General features: G+C 42.6%; 1 protein-coding gene across 14 annotated transcripts in view; it reads left to right on the top strand.

Moving 5' to 3' along the window:
- Positions 1 to 1,119: 1,119 nt before the first annotated feature.
- The window catches only part of Tle1 (TLE family member 1, transcriptional corepressor), an 83,937-nt gene continuing 62,039 nt past the window's right edge, over positions 1,120 to 23,017 (top strand). For 11 of the 14 annotated variants that reach the window (XM_017593478.3, XM_039110257.2, XM_006238293.5 and 8 more), the window contains exons 1-4: positions 1,120 to 2,443; positions 3,082 to 3,182; positions 4,507 to 4,570; positions 4,670 to 4,714. In XM_017593478.3, the coding sequence (XP_017448967.1) occupies positions 2,420 to 2,443; positions 3,082 to 3,182; positions 4,507 to 4,570; positions 4,670 to 4,714 (234 nt within the window). In that variant the 5' untranslated portion in view covers positions 1,120 to 2,419. Of the gene's footprint in view, positions 2,444 to 3,081; positions 3,183 to 4,500; positions 4,571 to 4,669; positions 4,715 to 19,393; positions 19,494 to 19,516; positions 20,345 to 23,017 lie in introns of those variants that run through there. The other 3 variants (NM_001173433.1, XM_006238289.4, XM_008763792.3) reach the window with 3 other exon arrangements.

Genomic DNA, 23,017 nt, shown 5'->3' with positions numbered 1-23,017 from the left:
CCCAGTATTTCAAAGAAAAAAATCTGTTAAGTGCAAATTCATATCTACTTCAGAAAGTTCCTCTTAGTAAGTCTCTATAAAGTAAAATAACGGGGATGGATGTTTATTGATGCCCCAAACTTGTTAACTAAGTTTCAACAAAAGACAAATGCTTGCCCAAACAGTGCCTTTCTTACCAGAGAAGTTACCACCACACCGAGAAACTAAAACAGCATCATTCACTCGTGGTTCAAATAAAAAACTGCTCCACGAACTGCTCTTTAAAGAAGGCAAACCTATGATGGTAGTACAGGTTTTCTGCTAGAGAAAAAGAAAAATTTAAAAAATAAAAACAAAACCAAACAAAACCGGAGACTCTGCATTAGCTCCGTAGCATTGTCTCCTTTACTTAAAACTTCGAAATTCCTCTCAAGTCAATCCTCATTAAACAAGACCCTCAAGCTGCTTCTTTTACCAATTCTCAGTGGTTCGCAAGCCTCTGCCAGGAGTACAACCAAAGCAACTTAGGAAGGGGAGGGGCAGGTTTCAGGTCTCAATGCTGAGTTATCCCATTGCCTTTCATTTCCCAGACATTTGAAACTGACTAGTGCTTTCCAGGCAATTTCCAAAAACGCTCCTATCCAAACAGTGAGAGCATTCCAAAACCAGAACTCATATTTCTCGCGGGGCGCATCTCCTCTGTGCGTGAGATACGTGTGTTAAATACTGCCGGCACCATAGTGATTTTTCTTGCTAAATGGAGACAGGTCGACCTTTCAAGAAGTGGTGCAAAATCCTTCGAAGCCCATGCAGCGGTCCAGTCTTCCCAAGATGGTGTGCACAAGCCAGCTGCTGCACGTCCCATCAAAGACACAGTTCACTTCTCGTGCGTCCGTGGAACAGCAGCTCGCGGAAAAATAAGCCTCCGATAAAGTTGTGAATGGAATCTCACCTTCGGAGTAGCACAAAAGGAACCAATACCGGAAAACCGCATTCTGTTCTTGTTAGCAAGACGCATCCCTCCCCCAACAAGAAACCCCGCAGTTAGTCTCTGGTACTTTCACTGAGATTTTCTTCAAGGAAAAGCAGAGCGAGCCGCAGGCTTCTGCAAACTTCAGCCCCCTGCTTTTTCTTGCCTGCCGCGCGCAGGTCGCTCGGCTCGCGCGCACTGGCGCGCTCCCTAACTCGCCCCACGTTACTTTGATTGACAGCCCGGCCCGCCGCTCTCCTTCCCACCGACCTTCGGAAGCGGCTTGCCAATCTCGGCGTCTAGCCGCTCCCCATTGGCTGGCGTGGGTGCCCCGCAGCTCCTCGGGCGCCGCGGCACTCAGAGCGCACAGGACGCGCTGGCGGAGGAGGGGCACCGGCGGGTGGGCGGGGAAACAAGGCACAGAGGCCGCGCGAGGTGGGCGGAGCGAAGGCCAACACAGGCTGTGGCCGGCATGCGTCAGTAACCCACGTTGGAGCGGCGCACGTGGTTGGCCGAGCGGCTGCGGCTCCGCCCACGTCCGTGGCCGCCTGGGTGCTTGCAGCCCCCGCCACACTGCTCGGGCGGGGTGCTGGTTTGCTAGCGAGTGTGAAACCGCGTGTTAATGTAAGCGGCGCAAGAGGCGCGGGCGGCGGCAGGAGCAGCGGCGGGGACCCCGCGTCCCGGGGCAGGAGCCGGGACTCGCCTTCGACGTGGCCCTCTGTGGAGGGAGGCAGAGCGGCAGCGTGCTCTCCGTCGCGCGGACGTTTGCCTCCGGGTCGTGAGAGAACTTTGCGCCGGCTGGAGCTGGTCAGCCCTTTGCTTAGAGCCGAGGAGGGGAAGGCAGGCTCTAGGAGTGTTAGAGCCGGGTAAAGCGCCCGGCGGCCTGATGCCCGGGGCAGGGGCGCGGCGGGCGGCCAAAGAGCTGCACCGCGAGCAGTAGCCGTGGACTGGAGGAAGAGCGCATACTGGCGTGACCCTGCCTGGACCCTGCTTGGGCTCCGCAGCTTCAAGCCGCGCCGGAGACTCTGCAACGCCGGTCGACGAGCCGGGGGTAACCCGGAGCACACCGTCGTGGGAGCGGGTGACCTCCCGACCCGAGAAGCGGCGCTCGCCTCTGGCTGTCTACGTGGGTTTTAGCCAAGGCGCCACCTGCACAGCCGCCGACGCAGGGAGGAGACACACAGCCCCCCTGCATCCGTGAGCCACCGAAGGGAGCGCACCCCGGGCACCGGGTGGAGGGCCGCGGTAGGTCCGGGCGCCCCCGCTGCTCAGACTCCCAGGCGCGGGGCCGAGCCGCCCGCAATGTGGCCCTGAGGGCGGGGGCCGCACCCGTCGCGCCCTGGCCTTGCATCCCGAGCGCCCCGTGCGCCGGCCTGCTGCGCTGCTTCGCGTTCCTCGGTGGAATTCAAGTTGGAAGTGGCGCGGAGGATAGAGCTATCCCGGAACAGAGCCGCGGCTGCTGCCAGAGCGATGTTCCCTCAGAGCCGGCACCCAGTGAGTCGTCGGCGCGGGTGGGACCTTGCCCCGCGCGGGAGCCCAGGAAGCCCCATTTTCCCTTGCCCGCCCCCCCTCCTACTGGATGTCTAGACGGGCAGACGGGCGGACGGGCGTCGCGTAGTCACTGCCCGCTTATCCCGAGGCAGGAGTGATCCCTGCTTTGCCCTCGTCTTGCCTGTTTACTTGTAGTCAGTGCGGCCCGGTCACTCCGGGACTAGGGGCCGAGAGGGAGTTGGCATTTCATCTCCAGATCCTGGGTCTTTCTCGCACCGGTTGGGGAGGGGCAGCCGGGACAGTGGAGCTCTGACTTGGTCCTTCTCAGCCTCCTCCGGGCCGGGTGACCCCAGAGCACTGGGCACACACTGTCCACACTGGAGGCAGACTTATTTCTGAACCTCCTGAGAAATCAGGGTCCCAGGAAGATCTGCTTTCTCCCTCACTAAAGTGAACCGAGGGCTCGAGTTTGGGCCTCCGTTTTCCACCACCTCTAACTTTATTTATTTATTTATTTATTTATTTATTTATTTATTTATTTTTTGTTTATGTCCCATCTGCTTCTCCCTCTTCTGACTTTTCTGCTTTATGCCCTCATCCTCATATCTCCTCCCTTGGTTACCCTTGCTGGTCACCTGCAGACGCCGCACCAGGCTGCAGGCCAGCCCTTTAAGTTCACTATCCCGGAGTCCCTGGACCGGATTAAAGAGGAATTCCAGTTCCTGCAGGCGCAGTATCACAGGTGCGTGTCGACCTGCTCGGGTGGTGGTCACTTGGGGGGTCTCTTCTCACACAGGCCAGGCTGCTAGGGCTGTTGTACTTAGGGCTTGTGTCCAGGCGGTGGCGTGTGGAGTCACAGTTAAGTCCTGTCATTCACATTACCCCCCTTTCGTCGCTCTTCCTGGGCCGTCCCTTCTGTTGTCTCCTCCTCCTCCCATTGTTTCCCCTTTGCGCATTTGTGGCAGTTCCAGGGAGTCCCTTTTCGTGTATTTTGGAGTTGCATGAGAACCGTCAATATTTGCGCTTCGTTTATTTGTTTTGCAACAGGCTGAACTGAAACATGGGTTCAATCAATGGCTCAGTCCTAGAATGTGCGTTCAGGAAAGCAAAGCCGTGTTGCAATCGCTGTTTGCCATACTAGAAAATTGGGTTGCCTGAGACAAAGTCCATTAGGGAAGGCTAGATGGGTTTAGCTGTGCCCATCAAGGGTGATTAGGTGGTAAGATGTAGTTATGCGTGGCCCACACTCTGGGGTGTTTGGATAGACTAGGGAACTAGAATCACATTCACCTCTGTTCTGGGTTCTTTATGTAATCATACCTTCTTCTTTGGATTGGTTAGTGGAAATTATAGCTAAAAGCCCCATCTGTAGTGAATAGTCCAGAAAAGCTACTTATTTTTCTACTATGAGGTTTTGACTAATTGGCGCAAAGCAGTTTCTTCGAAGATTTTTACTTTTATCATGCTTGAGAAAAAGGACCAAGGAGAAGCTTGGTGGCTTGGGTGTGAATTTTCTAAAGTTAGTCAGGGACTCTGATTTTTGACCTTTTATCTACTTTTATACCGTATCTCCAGAACTTGAGGCATACTTGCACACACTGTTTACTGAACAGGGACAGAAGAACTTCAACCCACTTCGTTTGCTGTAGCTGCTTGTCATGTCTTGGCAGGGATTCAAAAGGTTTTGAAAGGCACTAGTCACTGAGAGGAGTAACTTTACTTACCAGTAAAGTTTTCAGACCTGAAGACTGTCTTTGCTGGAGAATGGGGGTTGTGCAAAGGACAGACTTTGGTGCGGTCAAGAGAGGGGAGGACAGCTGAGAGATCTGTGTTTCCGTTCTTGGCCTCTCTACGGGACGTGTGCCCCACGAACAAAAAAGGACAGTAGTTGGTGGATATTCCCCGTTGTTCACCTTTTCCAGCATGGAATACAAAGACAGCTTTTAGGAAGTATGCCCAGCTTACAACTTTTCTAAATTGTTTTTGCTTGAAGTGCAAATATGGGAGGCAGATGTTAAAACAAGTGACATAATGTTTACCTTAAGCTGCCTGTTTTGTTTTCATAGTCTTAAATTGGAGTGTGAGAAATTGGCAAGTGAAAAGACAGAAATGCAGAGACACTACGTGATGGTAGGTATCAAAGCGAGGAGGACCTTTTCTCTTTCTGTAATGGTGTGTGTCCTTCCCACAACCGTGAGTTAACGGCATGCCTGGTTCTTCTCTTTACAGTATTATGAAATGTCATATGGATTAAACATTGAAATGCATAAACAGGTAAGCTATAGCTAAATCTTAAGCTTCGAAATCAGTTTGTAGGCTTTCACTGTACCGGCTTTGTCCTCGGTAACCACATGTTAAGGGGTGGGTGTTTGTGGGCTGTTTGTCTGCCCCCTGTGAGTTGGTGGTTAGCACTCTGCAGTAAGGATTGTTTCTTCACAGTTACAAGACAAGCTAGGTGAGATGCTTTGGAAATGCTTATGGGTAGACAGGAACTGAGCTCAGTTTGCTTTTCCACATGGATGGATTCCTCCTTTAAAGGTCTCGGATATATTGTGGTCACTGGAGTTTAGAACAGTTCATATTTTCATGTTTGCTTATAAAATGTGGAAAGTGAAGGGTACTTGGGTGTTTCTTTAATTGGATTTAATAAAGCATCTGACTTTAGAGTGCTCTTATGCTTTGGGGTTCCATAAAGTGACACTCAGGATTAGTGGCTTATTAGCAAACATGTTTTTGAAAATTTTCTCAGTTGATGCAGATTTGGAGGTGAAAAAAAATTCCTTTTTACAGCCAATGAACGTGTTGGAAGGTGCTTCAGCCTTAGTGGTTTTAAAAGCATGAAAAGATTAGTGACTGGAAAGCTTTAGCAATGACTTGCGTTTGCAAGTTCCCATAAAATTCACACTTATGGCTACTATAATGGTGTATAAAAAGAGTATTGAGCTGGAACAAGACACTAAGGACCTCATAAGAGAAGAAAAGCTAAATGATTGCTCAGCCCAAAGGACCCTCAATTGAGTAGTCATTGTCTGCCAAAGAAAGCATTAATGGCAGGGTGCAAGTGTTCTGGAGATATGCTGACATTCACTTTATCAAAATGCTGGTACAATAAGTCTTTTAGAAATCGATTGACTCTTAAAAAATTATCATCAGATGAAGTTGCACAGTTGGACACGTTTCAAAGTGCACAATACATTTCTTACTTGATGTATATGTGCTATTTCATCTCAGACCCTTGTTTCATTAAATTAAAGAGCATGGCTGACCGGCTGGGGCATGGTGGGGAAATTGATTAGTTCAGCTTTCAGAGATCTTCCTTATATTCAAAGATTTTCATTAAGCAAGTTTGTTTCAGAGTTGAATTCTGCTTTTGTAACTCTGTACTCTTTGATTTTTAATTCATCATAGGTTTCATAATCTTGTACATTAGATCTGTTCTCAGATACATGTTTTCAGAGCACAAAGTTCAGAGCCTTTCCTTAATAATGTAATGATCCTTTTGCAAAATGTTTGTCTTACTGATTTGCAAATTTTCTATGTGCGGTTGTTTTCCTGTGTTTCTATAGCTGGTGTTATGTTGATTTTAAGTCAGTGATTGTGAGCTAGAATATCTTTTGTCTGTCGGTATTTAAATAAACTTGCTGTCTTGTTCTAATTTGCATCTTTTATTTTGTAAGTTTTTCTTTTCTGTTACACTTTCTCTTTTAAGTATTATGCGCACTTAGCTTTTTCTTAGGCACTTAAACTGGAAGGATTTAATGACTTATATACAAGTAAGCACCTCTCGGTCCTGTGATATGCGTTAGGCTTATTGGGGAAGCAGAAAGGTGTGTAGTTCTGAGTTTGGGTAACTTTTTATTTTCTATGTACAGAAAAGGCGTAAGGAGCCAGGAGGGTAGATTTAACCCTGGGGTGAACAAAGTTTTCTCTTTGGTTCTGTATTGTTCTGTGTGGGGATTATGAGTATATGTGAGGATCTTTGTATGGCAATATACATTAATAATATACTGTGTGTAATTTGGCCAGTAATTTGAAACAAGTGGGAAGTTAACAGACACCATATTCTTCATAGTAAGTGTATTAAGCCCCCTGAAATTTAGTTTTTATTGTAAATGCTAGCAGACCATTCACTAAAATGGTGTGCAAAGTCATGCTGTAATTTAGTTTAAAGTGATCTTACATTTGAAAAACATCCTTCTGAATGTCACATGTTAATAGTAAGTTTTGAGGAGGCATTTGGTGCTGTTGGTGATCATAATTCTTATTAAAACTAGTGACGCCTGGCCCCCAGGGTGTAGCCAGGCTCAAATTGATGCTTTTTGCCGCCTGATCACCAGCGTGGTCTAAGTGCTCATTATATTGTAGAGAGGGCCTTTGGAGCGCTCATTAGATTTGACAGGAATTCTCTCTAGGGGGAAACTGGGCATTAGCAAGACTCCTGACAGGCTGAAATTATTCCTGCTTTATGGCTTATAACCAAATGCTAGCAAGGCATCATCAGGGGACACAAAAAATTGTCATTTCTGACAACATCTTTGTTACTGAAGAAAGGGTAGCAGTGAAAAAAGGGTAGCAATGGGGAAATTTCTCAGGGAGAGCACTTGAATGCTGTTAAGATTTGTCTCTAGTACAGCTCCTGCTTTCCCTCCTAGCTTTCAACAGCTTTGTCAAGATCTCACCACTGACTTTTCTGTCTGGGAGTTTTAAAGTGGAAGTCCATCCAAATCAAGAGTGGTATAATTGTGGTTTCCTTTCTTGGTATGGTGCCCACAGTCCATGTTTATGTTGTGTCAACACTTCCTGATATAATCTTCCCATGACTTTTTTTCTCCATTCTGGGGCTGGTTACAGAAAAGGCAGCTTATTGAGACATAATTTTTCCCCCTTGGTGATTTTAATAGGTTGCTGATGTCTTTCTCTTTCCTGTGTGGGTGGTAAATTTTCTTTGTGATCAGCAGAGAGGTGGGACCGATTTGTGAGAAAGCAGGCAATTCTGAGAACACCGAAGTGTTGAAAATTGTATTGAAAATAGCAAGCTGGTGTGAGTCTGGGTTTAAGAGCTGATCCCTAGAGGAGGAACTATAATTTTTTTGTTGCGTCCTATGTCCCTTAACAGTTTGGGAGCCAAGATGTATTGTATGACCTCTATATCTTTTCTGCATGATTATAGAGCCAAGGATATAAGCTAGTATGGTGGCAAATACCTATACCAGCTTGGCAGTAAAGCAGGGGGATTTTGAATCTGAGATCAGCCAGGGTTGAGAGCACCCCTCAAAGAAAAGATGGATGTGGCTATAAGTGATGTTCCTCATTTTTGACTATCATTTTCAGTGGTTGTCTACCTCCTTTGTGACACATTGAGAAGTAGCTGGGTGGTAGGTGTTCCACCTTGACAGAGCACCTGGAGATCAGTGCTCGCAATCATGGAAACTTTAGCTGGGATTGCTTGATTCAAGAGTTATCAGAACTGCTTCCTGTCTCCTTCAGGCTGCCTTAGGAATATGAACCAGTTGCAGAATCACTTTTGGACCTGTGTCCTGACCTCTTTCTCCTGCTGTGTGTCTTTCCAGGTCACTCAATCTGTGTTGATCAGTGTTAAAATTTATAATTAAAAGCAAGTAACCAGATGAATGTTCAAGTTAGGAAATTTACTAGTGCTGGTTTTCAGCTATTTGCTATTTGTGGGGATCTAGTCACTGGAAGGTAGAAAGCTGTATCCATCCCATTGAGCAGTACTGTTGTCATCCTAAATTGTATTCAAGAACAGATAAACATGACTGGAATCTTGTTGAAGACTGGCAGCCAAGCAGTCACAGTGTATAACTGCTTTTTTTTTTTTTTTTAAGATTTATTATATATAAGTACACTTTAGCTGTCTTGAGACACACCAGAAGAGGACATCAGATTGAATTATAGATGGTTGTGAGTCACCATGTGGTTGTAGAATTTGAACTTAGGACATCTGGAAGAGCAGTCAGTGCTCATAACCATTGAGCCATCTCTCCAGCCCCTATAACTGCTTTCTGTTAGAGTGAGCAAGATGAGCTCTACAACTTCAGCCTGACACTGGAAAGAAAGATGATCATTTTTTCAAAGGTTTGACTTTGGGAGAAGTCACATGATATTTCAGCATGAGTGTGCACGCGCGCGCGCGCACACACGCACGCACACACACACACACACACACACACACACACACACACACACACACACAGTATCTTATATTGAATAAATTTTGGAGTGAAGGTACCATTCACAATTTAGATCCGTGCTTCTAACTTTTCCTAGAAAACAGATTATTCTTTAGTGTGTGCATGCTTGTGAATTATATTGGTGGAATCAGTAAGGATTCATTCCTTAGGTGAAACATTTCCTGTTTTTTCTATACGATTTACCCTTGTTCTCCTTTCATTCTGTTGCTGAGGAATGGCTTTGATTCCTCCTGATCCTCTGCTTCTCCATGCCCTCAGGTTCTACTTTTTTTTTTACTACCTAACAGTTTAGCTGTGTGTTGGCTGTTTTCAGTTTCTTGTTTTGAGAATTTTAAAATGTCACATTTTATTTATTTTGCCTGCATATATATGTGTATGTTGGGTGTGCCTGTGTGCGTATACAGTCCATGTATATTTGCATCTAAATTTGATCTAAGATCTTTTTAAGGATGTAATACAAGGCCGCTACACATGTAGGATATCTGATCTGCTGATATTGAGCTGCTGAAATCCTACAATCCTGAGAGGCCCCCCTCCCCCCAGTAACAGGCTTAGGAATGATTAGCCAGAGGGCAGCACTTAGATTTAAAATGCTCTACCAGGTTTTAATCACCTTGCAGTACAAAGAGGGTAGCTGTCATCAAGATTGGAGTGTCCCCTAACTTGGCTTTCATGAGCCAGGCTTGGTCTTTACAAGTATAAATTCAATGAGATAAAGCAGGTGTGTTTAAAGCCTGGAGTCTGCAGTGTAAGATTAGCTTGCAGGATTTTTTTTTTTAAACAAACAGGCTTGATTTCTTACTACCTAACAGTTTTTCCCCAGCCCTTGTCTAATTTCTGTCCATGGCCTGTATTCGGCCACGGGATGTGCCAAAATCTGGCAAGAAAATTAAGGAGGCATCAGAAAACAAGTTATAATTGCTAGCTTAAAAAAAGATTTATATTCAGTTATGTGTATGTTGGGGGTTTCACAGTACAGCAAGTATGTACATAGTGATGTAGGTTCACGAGGAGGTCAGAAAAAGGAGTTGGATCCCCGCAAGGTAGAGTTGCAGGTGGTTGTGGGAGCTGGGAACTGGGAATGGTCTTCTGCAAGAGCATTGTATGCTGCTACTGTTTTTTAGACAAGATCTCTGTATATCCAAGCTAGCCTCAGACAAAGAATTGGACCTGTGAAGTTCTCAGTGCCATAGTCACCTCTCCTACCTTACTGTACTGCCTGGGACAGATCCTGACTAAGATCTATTGGTTTGGATACTTTAAGGTCACATAATTAGGGACTGGGCATCTCATGAACAAGTCCCAGGTCCTTAGCTTATATCTTTATGAATTGAAAAGGAGAGTGAGTTAAAGTCTTAATTCATTTTAATGCACGAGCCACACCAGGACATGTTTACAGATCCAGCACTCTGTACAGACTGAGGGGAGCTCTTCACCAGAGCACTTAAGATGTTCTACCAAATAGTGTTTGTTAAGAACCACAAACAAAAAATAACCTTCAGTAAATAAATCACCTTGAGTGGTATTGAAAGGTAGAGTTAGTTACTGGTTCATGAACCATTTTACATTTCTGTACAGTTGAGTCTTTCTTCTTTTCCTCCTGTGGTTTCTGGATGTGGATTAAATGAGAGGAAACAGAGGAAGCAGTCCAGGAGACTTTGACTCAGGCAACTTGTCTACCTCCATAGCTTACTGATATTGTAGCCTAGCTCCTGCTATAGCCTAGCTGGCCTTGAACTTTGACAAAGTTGAATGTTTATACCTTCAGAGTAGCCCTTATAAGAATTATCTACTAGTGTATAGTATAATACTTAATGTGGAAAACCACAGCCCCACACCCCACACTCATGTCTTGAAACTTTGTAGTACTTGGGATGGAACCCAGGGCCTCACACATTCATAGGCATGTACTTTACATTCCCAGCCCAACTTGGTATTTTAAAGAGTGCTGGGGTATGTGTGTTAGGAGGCTAAGGGTAGGTGAGTGTATAAGTAGGAGGAAGATTATCTTTTTTTTCTGAGGCATAGTTTGATATGATATTCACATATTGTTCACAAAATTTTTCATTGTGCTTTGTATGTAGTATCATATAAAACTATAGTTTCATAATTTCTCAGCTTATTACCCATTTACAATGTCCTTTTTTTTTTTTTTTTTGGTTCTTTTTTTTGGAGCTGGGAATCGAACCCAGGGCCTTGCGCTTCCTAGGCAAGCGCTCTACCACTGAGCTAAATCCCCAACCCCAACAATGTCTTTTTACAATGTTTATCTAGTAACCTGTGATTTAGCACAATTATTTCAGTTTTTAACATTTAAAATATGAATTGTTTTATTCTTTTGACCTACTTTGAAGCAACCACAGAATCATTTTGAGAACATAGCATTGACTTCCTTCCTATTCAAACTTTCATAATGGTTTTCTTAAGTTTAGGGCTGATGGTGTCTTGCCATTTTTGACAAAGATGGGATACTTATCATTTCTGATAGAGAAAAAACAGAGAAAGAGAAAAAATTCTGAATTTTTTATCAATGAAACTTTCTTAAAAACTGTGGTAATAACCCACCAAGGAGCAGTATAAGCTAACAGATGCTGCTATGTTTTGCTCATTCTTTAAAGAAGGTAAGATCAGCTCATGCTAATGTGGAACACAGTCATGCTGTTCTGTTAACCTGCTGGAGTGCATGCAGTATTTAACTGGATTTGTTTTAGAGCATACTGATCCAACCGTGGTATTTACATTGTGATGTCTTGTGCATCCTGCTCACTAGGTATTTTGAGCACAAATTACTAGAGTCATTTTCTGCCCACTTGTAGTCCATGTATTATACTGCCGTGTTGATGTATTATGTACATTTTGAGTGAATTGAATATTTTACATGTAGGGATGAAAGTATACATGCTAATGTATAATTATATCTTGTTGGCTTTTCCAGTGTATTGCTGGTTAAATACACCCTAGCTCAGTCAGAGAACTGCTTTTCAGGCCTGTTAGTACACTTGAAATGTAGGACCTTTCACGTAGTGAATGCTTCACGAGTTTGGGGCTTAGGGAGGGTGATCTCCTTTAAGTTTTAATTGCCATTCTGCCTGTCAGTCATCTCCTTCTATGCCTGCCTCTGAGTATTTATTATTATTGTTTCTTTCTGTACTGCCTTTATTTTCTGTCCTGCAGCTCTCTGAATCCACACAAATGGGTCTCTTTGTGTTAGTAGTCTTGGACTTTTCCTCAAACTTTACATGGTTCCCTCAGCTTCCTTCAAGTTCTTTTTACCTTAGGACTTTCTGAATTAGCCCACAGCAGTTAGCCCACACCACACATTTGAAATCTGAGTTTTGTCTTATGCCTTGTTTATTTATTATTCCAGCTTGTTCAGAGTCTACAGGTAGGTAGCACATTTATTTGCATTCTCTGGAGTTGATATACATCGCAAACTTGATGTGGTTAGTACACTCCCATGTTCCGTGCTGGTTGCAACCATTTTGGATCCCCATTCTCTGAGATTTGGTGAGAAATCCTTTGCTAGAAACAACAAAAGAAAGCCGACCATTTGTGCCCATTTTAATGTACAGATACAAAAAGTAGCCCTACCCAACAGTTCAGATCCATCAGTAAGTCCATGGAACCCAGGTTAAAATCTTGAATCAAGATTTGCAACAGTGGTTCTCATGTTAAAATTTAAAATTTAAAATGAAAATCTGTTCAGTTGGGCACTTACAATGTTCATGTTTATTTTTTTAAACTTGTTTGAGACAAGGTCTTATAATGTAGCTCAGATCGGCTGGAACTTGCTATGTAGACCAGGGTAGCTTCAAACTCAGATCTTCCTGCCTCTGCCTCTTGAATAAAGACATGTTATTATATATGGTGTCTGAAGTCTGTAAATTAAAACATTTTATGCTTCTTGCCTGTTACTGGTTTTGGTGTGTATAAGGGACTTAGGGGTAAAATGGTATTACCTAGCCAAGGCTGGCCTTAAAGCTAACTATTTTGCCAAGGATGTCTTTAAACTCCTGACATACTTGCTTCATCTCCTGAGAGCTTGGATTACCTGTATGAAGAAAGAGTGGATCTGGAGAGTAGGTGTGGGCTTGGTAGATGACAGGGACTTTCTTTTTCAGCCAGTGTTAGTCAGATTTGATGTGAGGAAGGGGTCTTCTTAGGAGTTCTATCTTAATGGATTCTTCCTATTTTCAACTAAACTTATCCTTGTGCTTCAGCATGTTCGGATTACCAACTTACATAGCATTAAGGCGGTTTTCTTCAATTCTTCCCCAAAACATAATTGGTACTTAAATAGAAAAGCTCCTTTGGGAAGGTGGCCCAGTGAAGTACTTGCTGCTGTAAGCATGAGAAACCTGACTTTGGATCTCCAGCAGTAACGACTGTTTTGTGCTTTGCTTCTGTAGCTTTAACATTTGTGTGTGTGTGTTGGGGGCCAGGGGAGGTTGCAGGCAAATAGTAGGGTGTGGGGTGGAGAGACAGAAGTGGGCTTTTTTCTTTAGCCCAGTCAGTGAGTTCTAGGCTCAGTGCAAGACTTTGTCTAAAAAATAAGATGAAGAATGACAGCAGAAAACACCCAACATTGACCTGGTCCCTCGTCCCCTCATTCCACATATACATGGGCACCTTCTTCAGCCCCACCTCTACCTCCCTGCACAAAGGAAATGCCAGATTGCCTCACCAGGCCTCCAGCCACTTTCCTTTAGTCCCCTCAATCAATCTCTACAGAACCTTAGAAATCTGCCTACAGTGTTTGCTAGGGAGACATTGTTTTATTATTACATAATTAGTAAAAGTATGTTCTGTCATACTTTTGCAAAATGAAGATAATTTTGAAATTTGTATGTATGTGGGAAGTGCCCTAGTTGAGGGGGGGGGGTTGTAGTTCTAGAGGGTGAAAGGAGTATGAAGTGCTAAGGAACAAAACTTATTTGAGACTCCCTGAATAGGGGAGGACCTAAGGCTAGGTTCCCAGACAGCAGGTTGGCTCTTTAAGAGCCAAGCTTTTGTTTATTCCCAGCACCCTCTTATGCTTTAAGCAAATAGTGAGTCAGAGCTACATAGAAGTGTGGTGGTGTCCATTGGTGTATTGACAGGCTCAGATACAGAAGAACCAGCATCAGGGAGGTAAACCATTGGGATTTTCAGTAAATATATTACAGCACGCAAGTGACTTGCCAATACTGCTTGTTGAGCAGTTTACGAGGGCAATGGCAGTATGGATTTTTGAATTAGAAGGAAAGGGCTGTTCTTTCTCTCTGCAGGAACATCTACTTGATGTCTGGGGAGGAAATTGATTTGGAGAACAAAATGCAGCTGCCTTTATGCCATTTGAAAGGCTTCTGTAGATTCGTGAGTGATAATAAAAAGATTGCTTAGGATTTAGGAAAGGGTGTCTTAACACTGATAGGCATCTTAGTCCAGAATGGAAAGGGATGGAGAAAAGGTATCCTGTCCTCATGCAGCCTACAGTTAAGGTGCTGGATTGTTCTACTCAGTGTGCGTGTGTGTGTGTGTGTGTGTGTGTGTGTGTGTGTGTGTGTGTAGTTACTGCTGTTGTTTGGCACATGGAGCCCTAGTAGCTCCTAATTCACTATGAAGGCTAGAAGTGAACTCCTGATCCCCCTATTTCTCCCTTACAAGCATTGGGATTATAAGCATGTGACATCATTCACAAATATTTTTTCCTCCTTCCCTCCCTCCTTTCCTTTTTTTCCTTCCTTCTTTCTTTCTCAATGATTTTTCTGAGATGAGCTATACCATCGTAGCTGAGCTAACCTTTAACTTGGTTTACTGGAGTAAGCACCATGTCCAGTTCAGATAGTTGTTAATATTTTGGTTACCAGGGCTGCTTGATTCATTACCGTGGAGTAGACTTTATTGGCATTAGGGTAACTGTTGAGTCCTTTAGTCGTGGAGCTTTTTGAGAATTTCCTATCTGTTCCCTCTGTCTTGTGGGTGGATATTAACCACATCACTTCCAATGATATACTCAACAAGTAATAATAGGGACAAGTAAAATTAGTGTTGACCCAAGCAGCTCCCCACAGGTAGTTATTTGCAGGAGGAGGGGTGTTAGAGCTGTTATCAGGTCTGTTAGGAGTCCTTCTAAATGACGTTCACGCTCTTGGCCTTACACATCTTGCTCCATTTATAGTTCCATCTTGTTTTTCAGTCCTGGTGTTCTTTTTCTTGGTTTGAATTTTCTTCATTTTTCTCATTCTAATTGTAAAGTCTTATTTTACTGATTTCCTCTTTAGATCATAAGCATTTGTCTTTAGGATCAAAAGGAGAATTTAAAAACCAAAATACAGCCCTTGTTGGCTGCATCCACTCTTTAAGAAATATAAAATCATTAAAATGACAAACATAGGCCAGCCAGCAGTGACTCAAGAATTTAATATATCCGCCAGATGAAATAAAGTGGGTTGGTTTTGTTTTGCTTTCCATTTACTTGGTTCATTTTCATAGAAGTTAATTTCAACAGAATAAATGATAGAAGAGGTATATAAGTGTGTTTTATATTCTTTTCTTTTTAATGCAACAAAACTAACTCTGAAGTTGAAAAAAAAATGTCCTGAAGATAAAAAAGTTTGTTTGCATAGTTACTAGATTAAGTTGTATGGTTAGAGAAAGTTTCAAGCCTTGAAACAGGGATGTGTGTGTATGTATGTGTACATGTGTGTTTGAATAGGGGGTACTGTCTGCATGTGGTTTTGTTTTTGATACAGAATTTGTAAAGTGCTGTGTAGGAGACTTGGAAAATTATTTTCTTTGTCTATCACTGGTCTTAAGATGTTGGTTGACTTGACAGTTGTTGCCTAAATGTTAATATTGGGAGAAGTAAAAACAAGAACAGCAAAACCCGAAGGACAGAGAAAAGTGTTACCTTTGAGAGTGGCTGCAGATACTTATTGTCTTTATTTTGTGATGGGGTCTTGCTCTGTTAATGGCTCAGATTAGTCACGAATTCCCAAGGTCCATGAGCCTCCTTCCTCATTTCAGTAATAGCTGGAACTACAGACATGGGCCACTGCTTCTGGATGACATGCTGAAAGTTGAGACTTAGGATTCTGAAGAAACTTGTTATGTCTGTGATAAGTACTTATGGTGAAGAAGGGCACAGCACAGTCAGCCTGTTCTCGGGCTGAAAAGTAAGTAGCCCAGCTGTCTGTAGAGTAAGCATTGGTTGTTGACAGCTCTGTGAGCTGTCAGTTGGCTGGGGCTTCAGAGCCTTCCCATTTGTAAACAAGCTTACTATCTTAAGTTCTGGGGCCATGGGCTTCCTTGGAGCCAGTGTCTACACAGCTGTAGAGAAGACTGGAATTGGCCCACTAAAGTTGACCTACCGCCCATACTTTTTAGCGGACCAAAGGCCAAACTCATATACTGCTAAATTCAATTCTTATTCACAGACAACCTTGGGTATTGGGGTATTGTTGAAGGAAATGAAGGATATTTGACTCTTGCTTTCTCTAAGAGCACCTAGAGTTTTCTTGTCGGTTGTTATATTTGTATTTATTTCTATTTCTTGACTGATTTACAAAGAACTTGACTCAGTTCTATTAAAAGCTCTGAGTTCAGTGGCAGTGTTTTTAAACAATACTTTTAACTATTGCATTATATGTAGCATGGATTCAATATTTAAAAAGTGATTTTAAGTAAGTTTTTCTCATCAGCTTCTGGGATTACTCTTGTCAGTTTTCTTCACTGCTGAGACTGACATTGTTCTTTGGTTTTTATGGCATGAGTGCCATTGCTGCTTCTCAGACTCAATGAAGAGCTTTTTGAGTAGACTTTGCATTGTGAGAATATGAGTACTGACAGTGTTTATAATGCGAAGTACAGTTGGAAGACCAGATTCTGCTGTTCATCCCATACTAGTTAATATGGCTGCACAAGGGAGATGAATGTGGCTCCTTTTCCAAGTCTATTACTCAGGAGGACTGTAAATTTGATTGGCTGTTACAATTCTAGCAGAATCATTCGATTTGAGAGCAATAGAAAGATAAGATATCCAATTACTCAAATGATTTGCAGGGTTAGCCAACGTTGTCATGGAGACATGAGTTGGAACAAATTAAATTTTAAGCAATAAAATAATCTTAAAGCCCGTCTGGGAACAAGAAAATTTGGCAGTAGCACTTACCTGAATTGAATCTTAGCTTGACACGATGTTGTTTGACATTGATATACTGTGGGGGCCTAAACTTATATATGATACATTATCTTTAAAAAAAAAAAAAGCCAGCTAAACCAGTGAAAGAAAATATTGATAAAAAATCAAGGGGCATGAACATTTATTCTGTGGCTTAAAGGATAATTGGCCTTAGGTTCCTAAGATGTTTTATATTTAAGGATTTAAATGCCTTAAAGATGAAGTGGCATTAATTGGACATTTTAGGAAAAGATTGATTTAGCAGCCACATGAATTTTCAGGGCTGCTGTCGTCCTATGTGTTTGCAAATGCAGTAGAAATCCTATGGTTGCCTCTCAGTAGGGGTGGAGGTGTGAGCATGGCATATGTCTGTATGTACAATTAAGATTTTGGCATATACTGCACTGAAGGTACATCTGTGTATTTGGTAAGTTTTCTACTTTGTGGTGTCTCTTGCAGACTAGAGAACTGTCCTAACCTTCAGCTGGTGACCTAAAACCCAAGTGAGCACTGGCCTTGAGGTCTAGAAGTTATTCCCCTTATTACTACATTGTTTAACTGGTTCCTGGCTTGTGCCCTGGATTTGAAACCAGCCCAATGCCCAGAAGCGTGGTAGCGGGTGGACCTTTTACCCACATGCCTGTTAGGTAGATGGAGATGAAAACTGCTCTGAGGTTGAGCCATTTGCCACATTCTCACAGCCTTCCTTCGATTTTCCTCTCATCCTAACCACAGATCATCTCAAATGATTCAGTAATGACTAAAGTGCAATATTGACCTTTATTCCCTGGTGGATTACTGTGTTTCACAGTCCAAATGACAGGAAGTCTATTCAGTTCTGCAGAATGAGTGCAGCATTATTGAGTCAGCCTAGCCCTGTGGGAACCAGACAAGTGCAGACCAGTGTAACAGAATACATGGGTTAAATTTGGTTTCTGATGCTCTGGGAAATGAGAGCTGGCATGTTCTGGGACCCACATGGTTAGTGAGATGTTTTCTGAAAACACCCACATGCATTGATTTGTCTGCTTTTAAAGTAACTTGTAACTTGGGTCTGGCCAGGAGATAAATTTCTCTCATTTCCGTCACCTGGGTTGCTGTCCATTTCTCTTGTACTTCTATGAACCCTAGGATGACAATTTAAAACCATGTTTCATAATTACAACTGGGTCGGGGACTGTATTTTCTTTGGCATAATTCTTTTTTTTTTTTTTTTTTTTTTTTAGTATAAAATGAAGTTTATTTGGGACATGAGATGGGGACCTGAGAAGGGAGGACAAGCAGAGAAAGAGGGGACAGAGAAAGACAGAGAGGAAAGAGAAAGAAAGGAAAGTGTGGAGAGAAGGGGTGAAGACAGAGAGGGAGGGGACATAATTATTCTTATGTATGTTTGGTTACACTGTAGCCAAATACCCAACTCTTCTATGCAGCATCCAAGTTTTCTTCAGAAGCAGGTGGGGCGTTGTTACTTTAGAGGACTGGTAATTTTTTTTTTAAGATTGGATTTCTCTATAAGTTATATTTCAGTGTTGTAAGTCCCGCTTGCATAAAGCAGTGATTTAATTTCTGGTTAAATTATAATTCTCTTTTGCTTGCCTCAAGAAAAGTTGCCTCAATTATCTAGTAGGTCTGTATGCACCCAGGTCATTGTGCAGACAGTCTTCTAAATAGTGAAGCTTTTCTGGGAGCGATGCTTTGAAAATTTTTAGTGTTTAAAATTTGTTCTAAAATGCTTTTGAGAATTTTTTTCTTGTACAGTTGTTTGTTCAAAGTGGTTTCTAACTTACACCCACTTACTGGCTGAGTGTAGCTGGTACCAGTTCTGTGAACCCTAGGATGGGACAGGCGGGGAAGTATCTCCCCTGCTCCCTCCTACTTCTCTTCAGGATTCTTTGGAGCTTTGCCTTTTTTCTGATGTTGATTGAAAAGAGATTTATGCATGCCTACCTGGGAAACCAGGACCACTAACTTCCTTCCTGAGGGACTATTCCTGTCTGACAGCTCAGCCTGGGAAATGGAAAGATTGCTCAGGGGCTGGGTTTTTCCAACTAAAATAACACATATACATGTCACATGCACAGCCACTGTGTTAGGCCATGAGTGTCCTCGTTTTGGGTCTTGTGTTATAGTCTTAAGTAGTAGCTTTTCCTGAGATGCCTCTTGGGAAGAGCAACTGCTACCATGTGTGTGCAGGTAATTTAGTTATATATAGCATGTTTATAAAATTAGGAAACCCCTAGCCCACAGTTGCATCCACCCATCCAAGATTTCAGTGTGTTAAGGAAGCACACATGCAAAACTGTTTTTCCGTTGATGGCCAAGATGTAAACCACTGGGGTAAGGAGCCTTTGCTATGTCATAATGGACAGTATAAAACAGAGCTCACAGTTGTCTGGAGGTCAGTACCAACCAAATACAAGTGACTTGGGCCTCAGTGATAGCTGTAAAAGGGAATGTTGTTTGTATCATTGCAGTGTACCCCACCTTGTGAAAGAGATACTGCTTTTCAGCCAGTATTTGACTTCTTGTCCTGGTGTGGAATCTCAGTTGGCTCATGCAGGTCATGTTTTGGTTTTGCAGTTTCGATTCTATTCTTCTGGGGATGATGATGATGATGATGATGATGATGATGATGATGATGATGATGATGTCATTGGCTTTTCCTCCTACTGATCTTGCTGTAGGTATTTTGCTTTAATACAGAAACTGTATTTCCATTTTGTAACAAGTCAATATGATTTTATGTGAAAAGGCCCTTTGTGAACTCTGTAACAAGGGTTTCGGAATAATACAAATGAGCCAGTTACAAGCCTAAACAGCTGTGATGCTTTTGTCAAAGATGCAGCTTTACCAAAGTGACAAATTAAAGCCCAAATGTTCTGCTTGGCAACAGTTGGGTCAAAACATTTAAATCATTAATTAGAAGGAACTTAATGGGGGTGGGGTGCAACTCACACAAATACATCACAGGCTCAGACCTCATCTTAGAAAATGCAACTGAATTCTTTGGGGGAAAAATTAGGGCAGCCCTCAAGTGAGGCCGGACAAGCTTGTCATTTGCAAATAAATCAAAAGACCATCATTGCAGGAAGGAGACCCTGTGAATAGAGTTGCTTTGTCATTCTTTGATGAGCCCCACACTCAAGCCTGCTATTAAAAATGAATGCATTCAAGAGGCTCTGCATTAAGAACATAAACAATTAAGGGCACTTGAGCTGGTCTGCTGAGAGCTCCTGAAGAGATGGCAGAGTTTTCTGCATTCTGCCTCTAGAGCCAGAGAATGGGAGCAATTAGTGTTGCTATCTCCACCCAGGCAGCCTTCAGCACTTTTTTCTTTTTCTTTTCTTTTTTTTTTTTTTTCTCCTTTCCTCCCTTCTCTGAACCCCTCCTTGTTTTCAGAGAGGCTGACTATAAAGAAGAGCAGTGAAGGAGAGGGCTGAGCCCAGTTGGAAAGGCTCAGGTTTGGCAAGTGTAGAGGCTGCCAAGTGACAGAGAGAGGGAACATAAATATTACTATCTGCAGTAACTGTGGTAAGTTCTGCTTCGCTGTACCACCAAAGCTTTCTGTCCTTTGCTGTTCTTGGTTTTGTTTTAGTTAAAACTTTTAAGATGGTACCTTTATATTGCCACAGAAGTTGGGGGCAGTATCTGAATAGTACCTGAGATTTTGCAAGAACACATGACTTGTGTTCTTGTCTTGGTCTTGTTTTATGGAACTGTTAGGAAGGTTGCTCATATGTCATAAGAAGGCTTTGGAGAGAATTGGAGAGAATTCTAGATATGCTACCAGGTTAGTTATTTTAAACTTTGAGTCCATTTCCAGGAAGAATTGGTTTGAAATTTAGAGAGATGTCACAGGGCCAAGCTGGAGCTAAGCAGCTGGTGCTGTGCCACTGAGTGACAGTTAATAGAGGTAGATCCCATAGTGACTCAGAGTCCCCACAACTTTAGGAGTACCTAGGAACTGTGAGAAAGAATTGCCAGTTTCCAGGTCCAGACCTCTGGCAGAAGCCCTGGCGTTAAGGGAACTGCTCTGGAGATCCTGATTAGACACCACTGGTCACCTCCATGTGAGGATAACCCATATGGCAGGGCTGTTGCCTAGGGGTGACGTATGTGCCAGTTCATTCCTGAAAGCAAGACAATGACAGAACCAATTCTACATCCTTTTGATTAAGATTTTTCCAGTATGCCAGTTATTGACATTAAGTGTATTTTAAGCAGAAATCTACTTATTAGGATTTTGGATAACCTTACCAGGTCTTGAGCATGTTGCTAATACCAGAGGTTACAGTGTAAAGTCAGAGTGGGAAACACCGAAAGGTTACTCTTTACTGAAAAGGGGTTGGACAAGACCACTGGGGGAGATTTGCACTGTGGTGTACATAGCATTGTGGAGGCAGTTTGTATACATATAGCCTGAACTAACTTTAGACGTGTCAGCGTTATCTTCAGGAACAAGATAGGCATTTATGAATTGTGCTCCCCAGGTGGGAAAGAGTGACAGATATTATTAGTATAATGTTCTTTGTGGTGGAGATACTGACTATAGCTTGCTTGCTTATAGATTGTAGTTGCTATTCATAGTTCATAGTTGGAGTTGCTTATAAAATGCCTGTTCTGGCAGGCAGAGCCTTTTTGTCAGAGCAGCAAGAGTACAGTGACTATGTCTTTACAGGTCACCGAACCTACTTCTTGTGATGTCATTATTAGCTGAGGGGTGCCAAGGCTTGTTTGATTGTATGTCTACCCAATTGCATTGCTTTCCAAATAAGATTTGAGTTTATCAGCTTTGGGTATGGAACTTCTAATCTTCCTTTACTGTGTTAGTAAATCATTTTCTTTTTAAATGTTGACCTCTATATAGCGCTTTGAGGATGGACAGAGGCAGGCATGTAAATAATATCAGGGATTGTTAACATAACTGTTCTCTGGGTTGTGGGGTTGACAGCTTAACAAATAAATAACAGATTGAAACAATAAACCAAGACCAGTGTTTAGAAAGACTGAGGTTGAAGGAGTCACAGGTACTCTAACCATACAACATAGCCATCTTTTGTTTAGCCCATTAGCTTGCATTGATTGCCTGGCTACACACATGCACATAGATGTGCACACTACTACAGAGTTTCTGTTCCTCCTCACTCCATCTAGTGAACATATTGGCCATTTTAGAATCATCACAAATACATATTTAATGGTTACTTTTCATGTCTGAGAGTTGGCATGTATTTGACCATTCCTTTAATACTAGATAGTTGATTTATCAGGGTGTAAATGTTAGGTTTTTAGAAATGTGTCATGGTTGTAATGTGTGGAACTATTACCACATCCTCTCCCTCCCCTTTTGCTTTAAACCAGCTCTGCAGTGAAATTTATATATATATGGAATACTTTGCAATTTGAACTCTTTCCTTAGGATAAATTTTTAGCTGTGGAGAAGCCATTCCAAGTTTGGATAATTTTCTGCTTTTGAAGAACTGTCTCTCTCTTTTTTCCAAGACCCAACTGTACTGGGAACATGGGGTGTAGCTCAGTGGTAGAGCAATTATCTATCATGCCCTAATGTCAGTTCCCAATACTGCCCAAAAGAAAACCAAAAATGACTACTGTATTAGTTTACTGGCCACAGTGACATGCCGTTTTCCTGAATACACAAATTAGATTTTAATACAAAGTTTATTTTTTCAGAAGGTTATTTCCTCATTAAGCTCATGCAGCCCAGGTTTAACTCAGCTTCACTCTGTAGCTGGAGGTGACTTTGAATTCCTCATCCTCCTCTTCCGTGTTGCGATAACACTCAGTTTTATGAGATGCTGTGAATTGCAGTGTGTGTGTGTGTGTGTGTGTGTGTGTGTGTGTGTGTGTGTGTGTGTGTAATTTTAAGTTCTAATAACAAGTTCCAAATGACCAACCTTACTTAAAACAAAATCTTACGAACACTTCATTTACTGTTTTTCTCTAGGCCTCTTTGGCTCAGGGAGACCAAAACAAAACCAAATTGGGAAAAAACTGCAGTAGCTTTCTCTGCCTTTAGTTTAAGTACTACTTTTTAGGATCCTTCACTTGGTAATTTAATCCTGGTAAAATTTCACCTCCCTAAACTGACTTTGGGCAGAGTGCCACAGGACTGTTTAGAGACCCTTGGGCAATTACTCCTGCACAGTTCTTACCCTGCTTTGAGTTTCCAATGGTATTCAGTAT

Source organism: Rattus norvegicus, chromosome 5 (genome assembly GCF_036323735.1).
Source record: "Rattus norvegicus strain BN/NHsdMcwi chromosome 5, GRCr8, whole genome shotgun sequence".
NCBI classification, from domain to species: domain Eukaryota; kingdom Metazoa; phylum Chordata; class Mammalia; order Rodentia; family Muridae; genus Rattus; species Rattus norvegicus.
The sequence above is the reverse complement of the archived record's forward strand: the minus strand, read 5'-3'. Positions and strand labels throughout refer to the sequence as shown.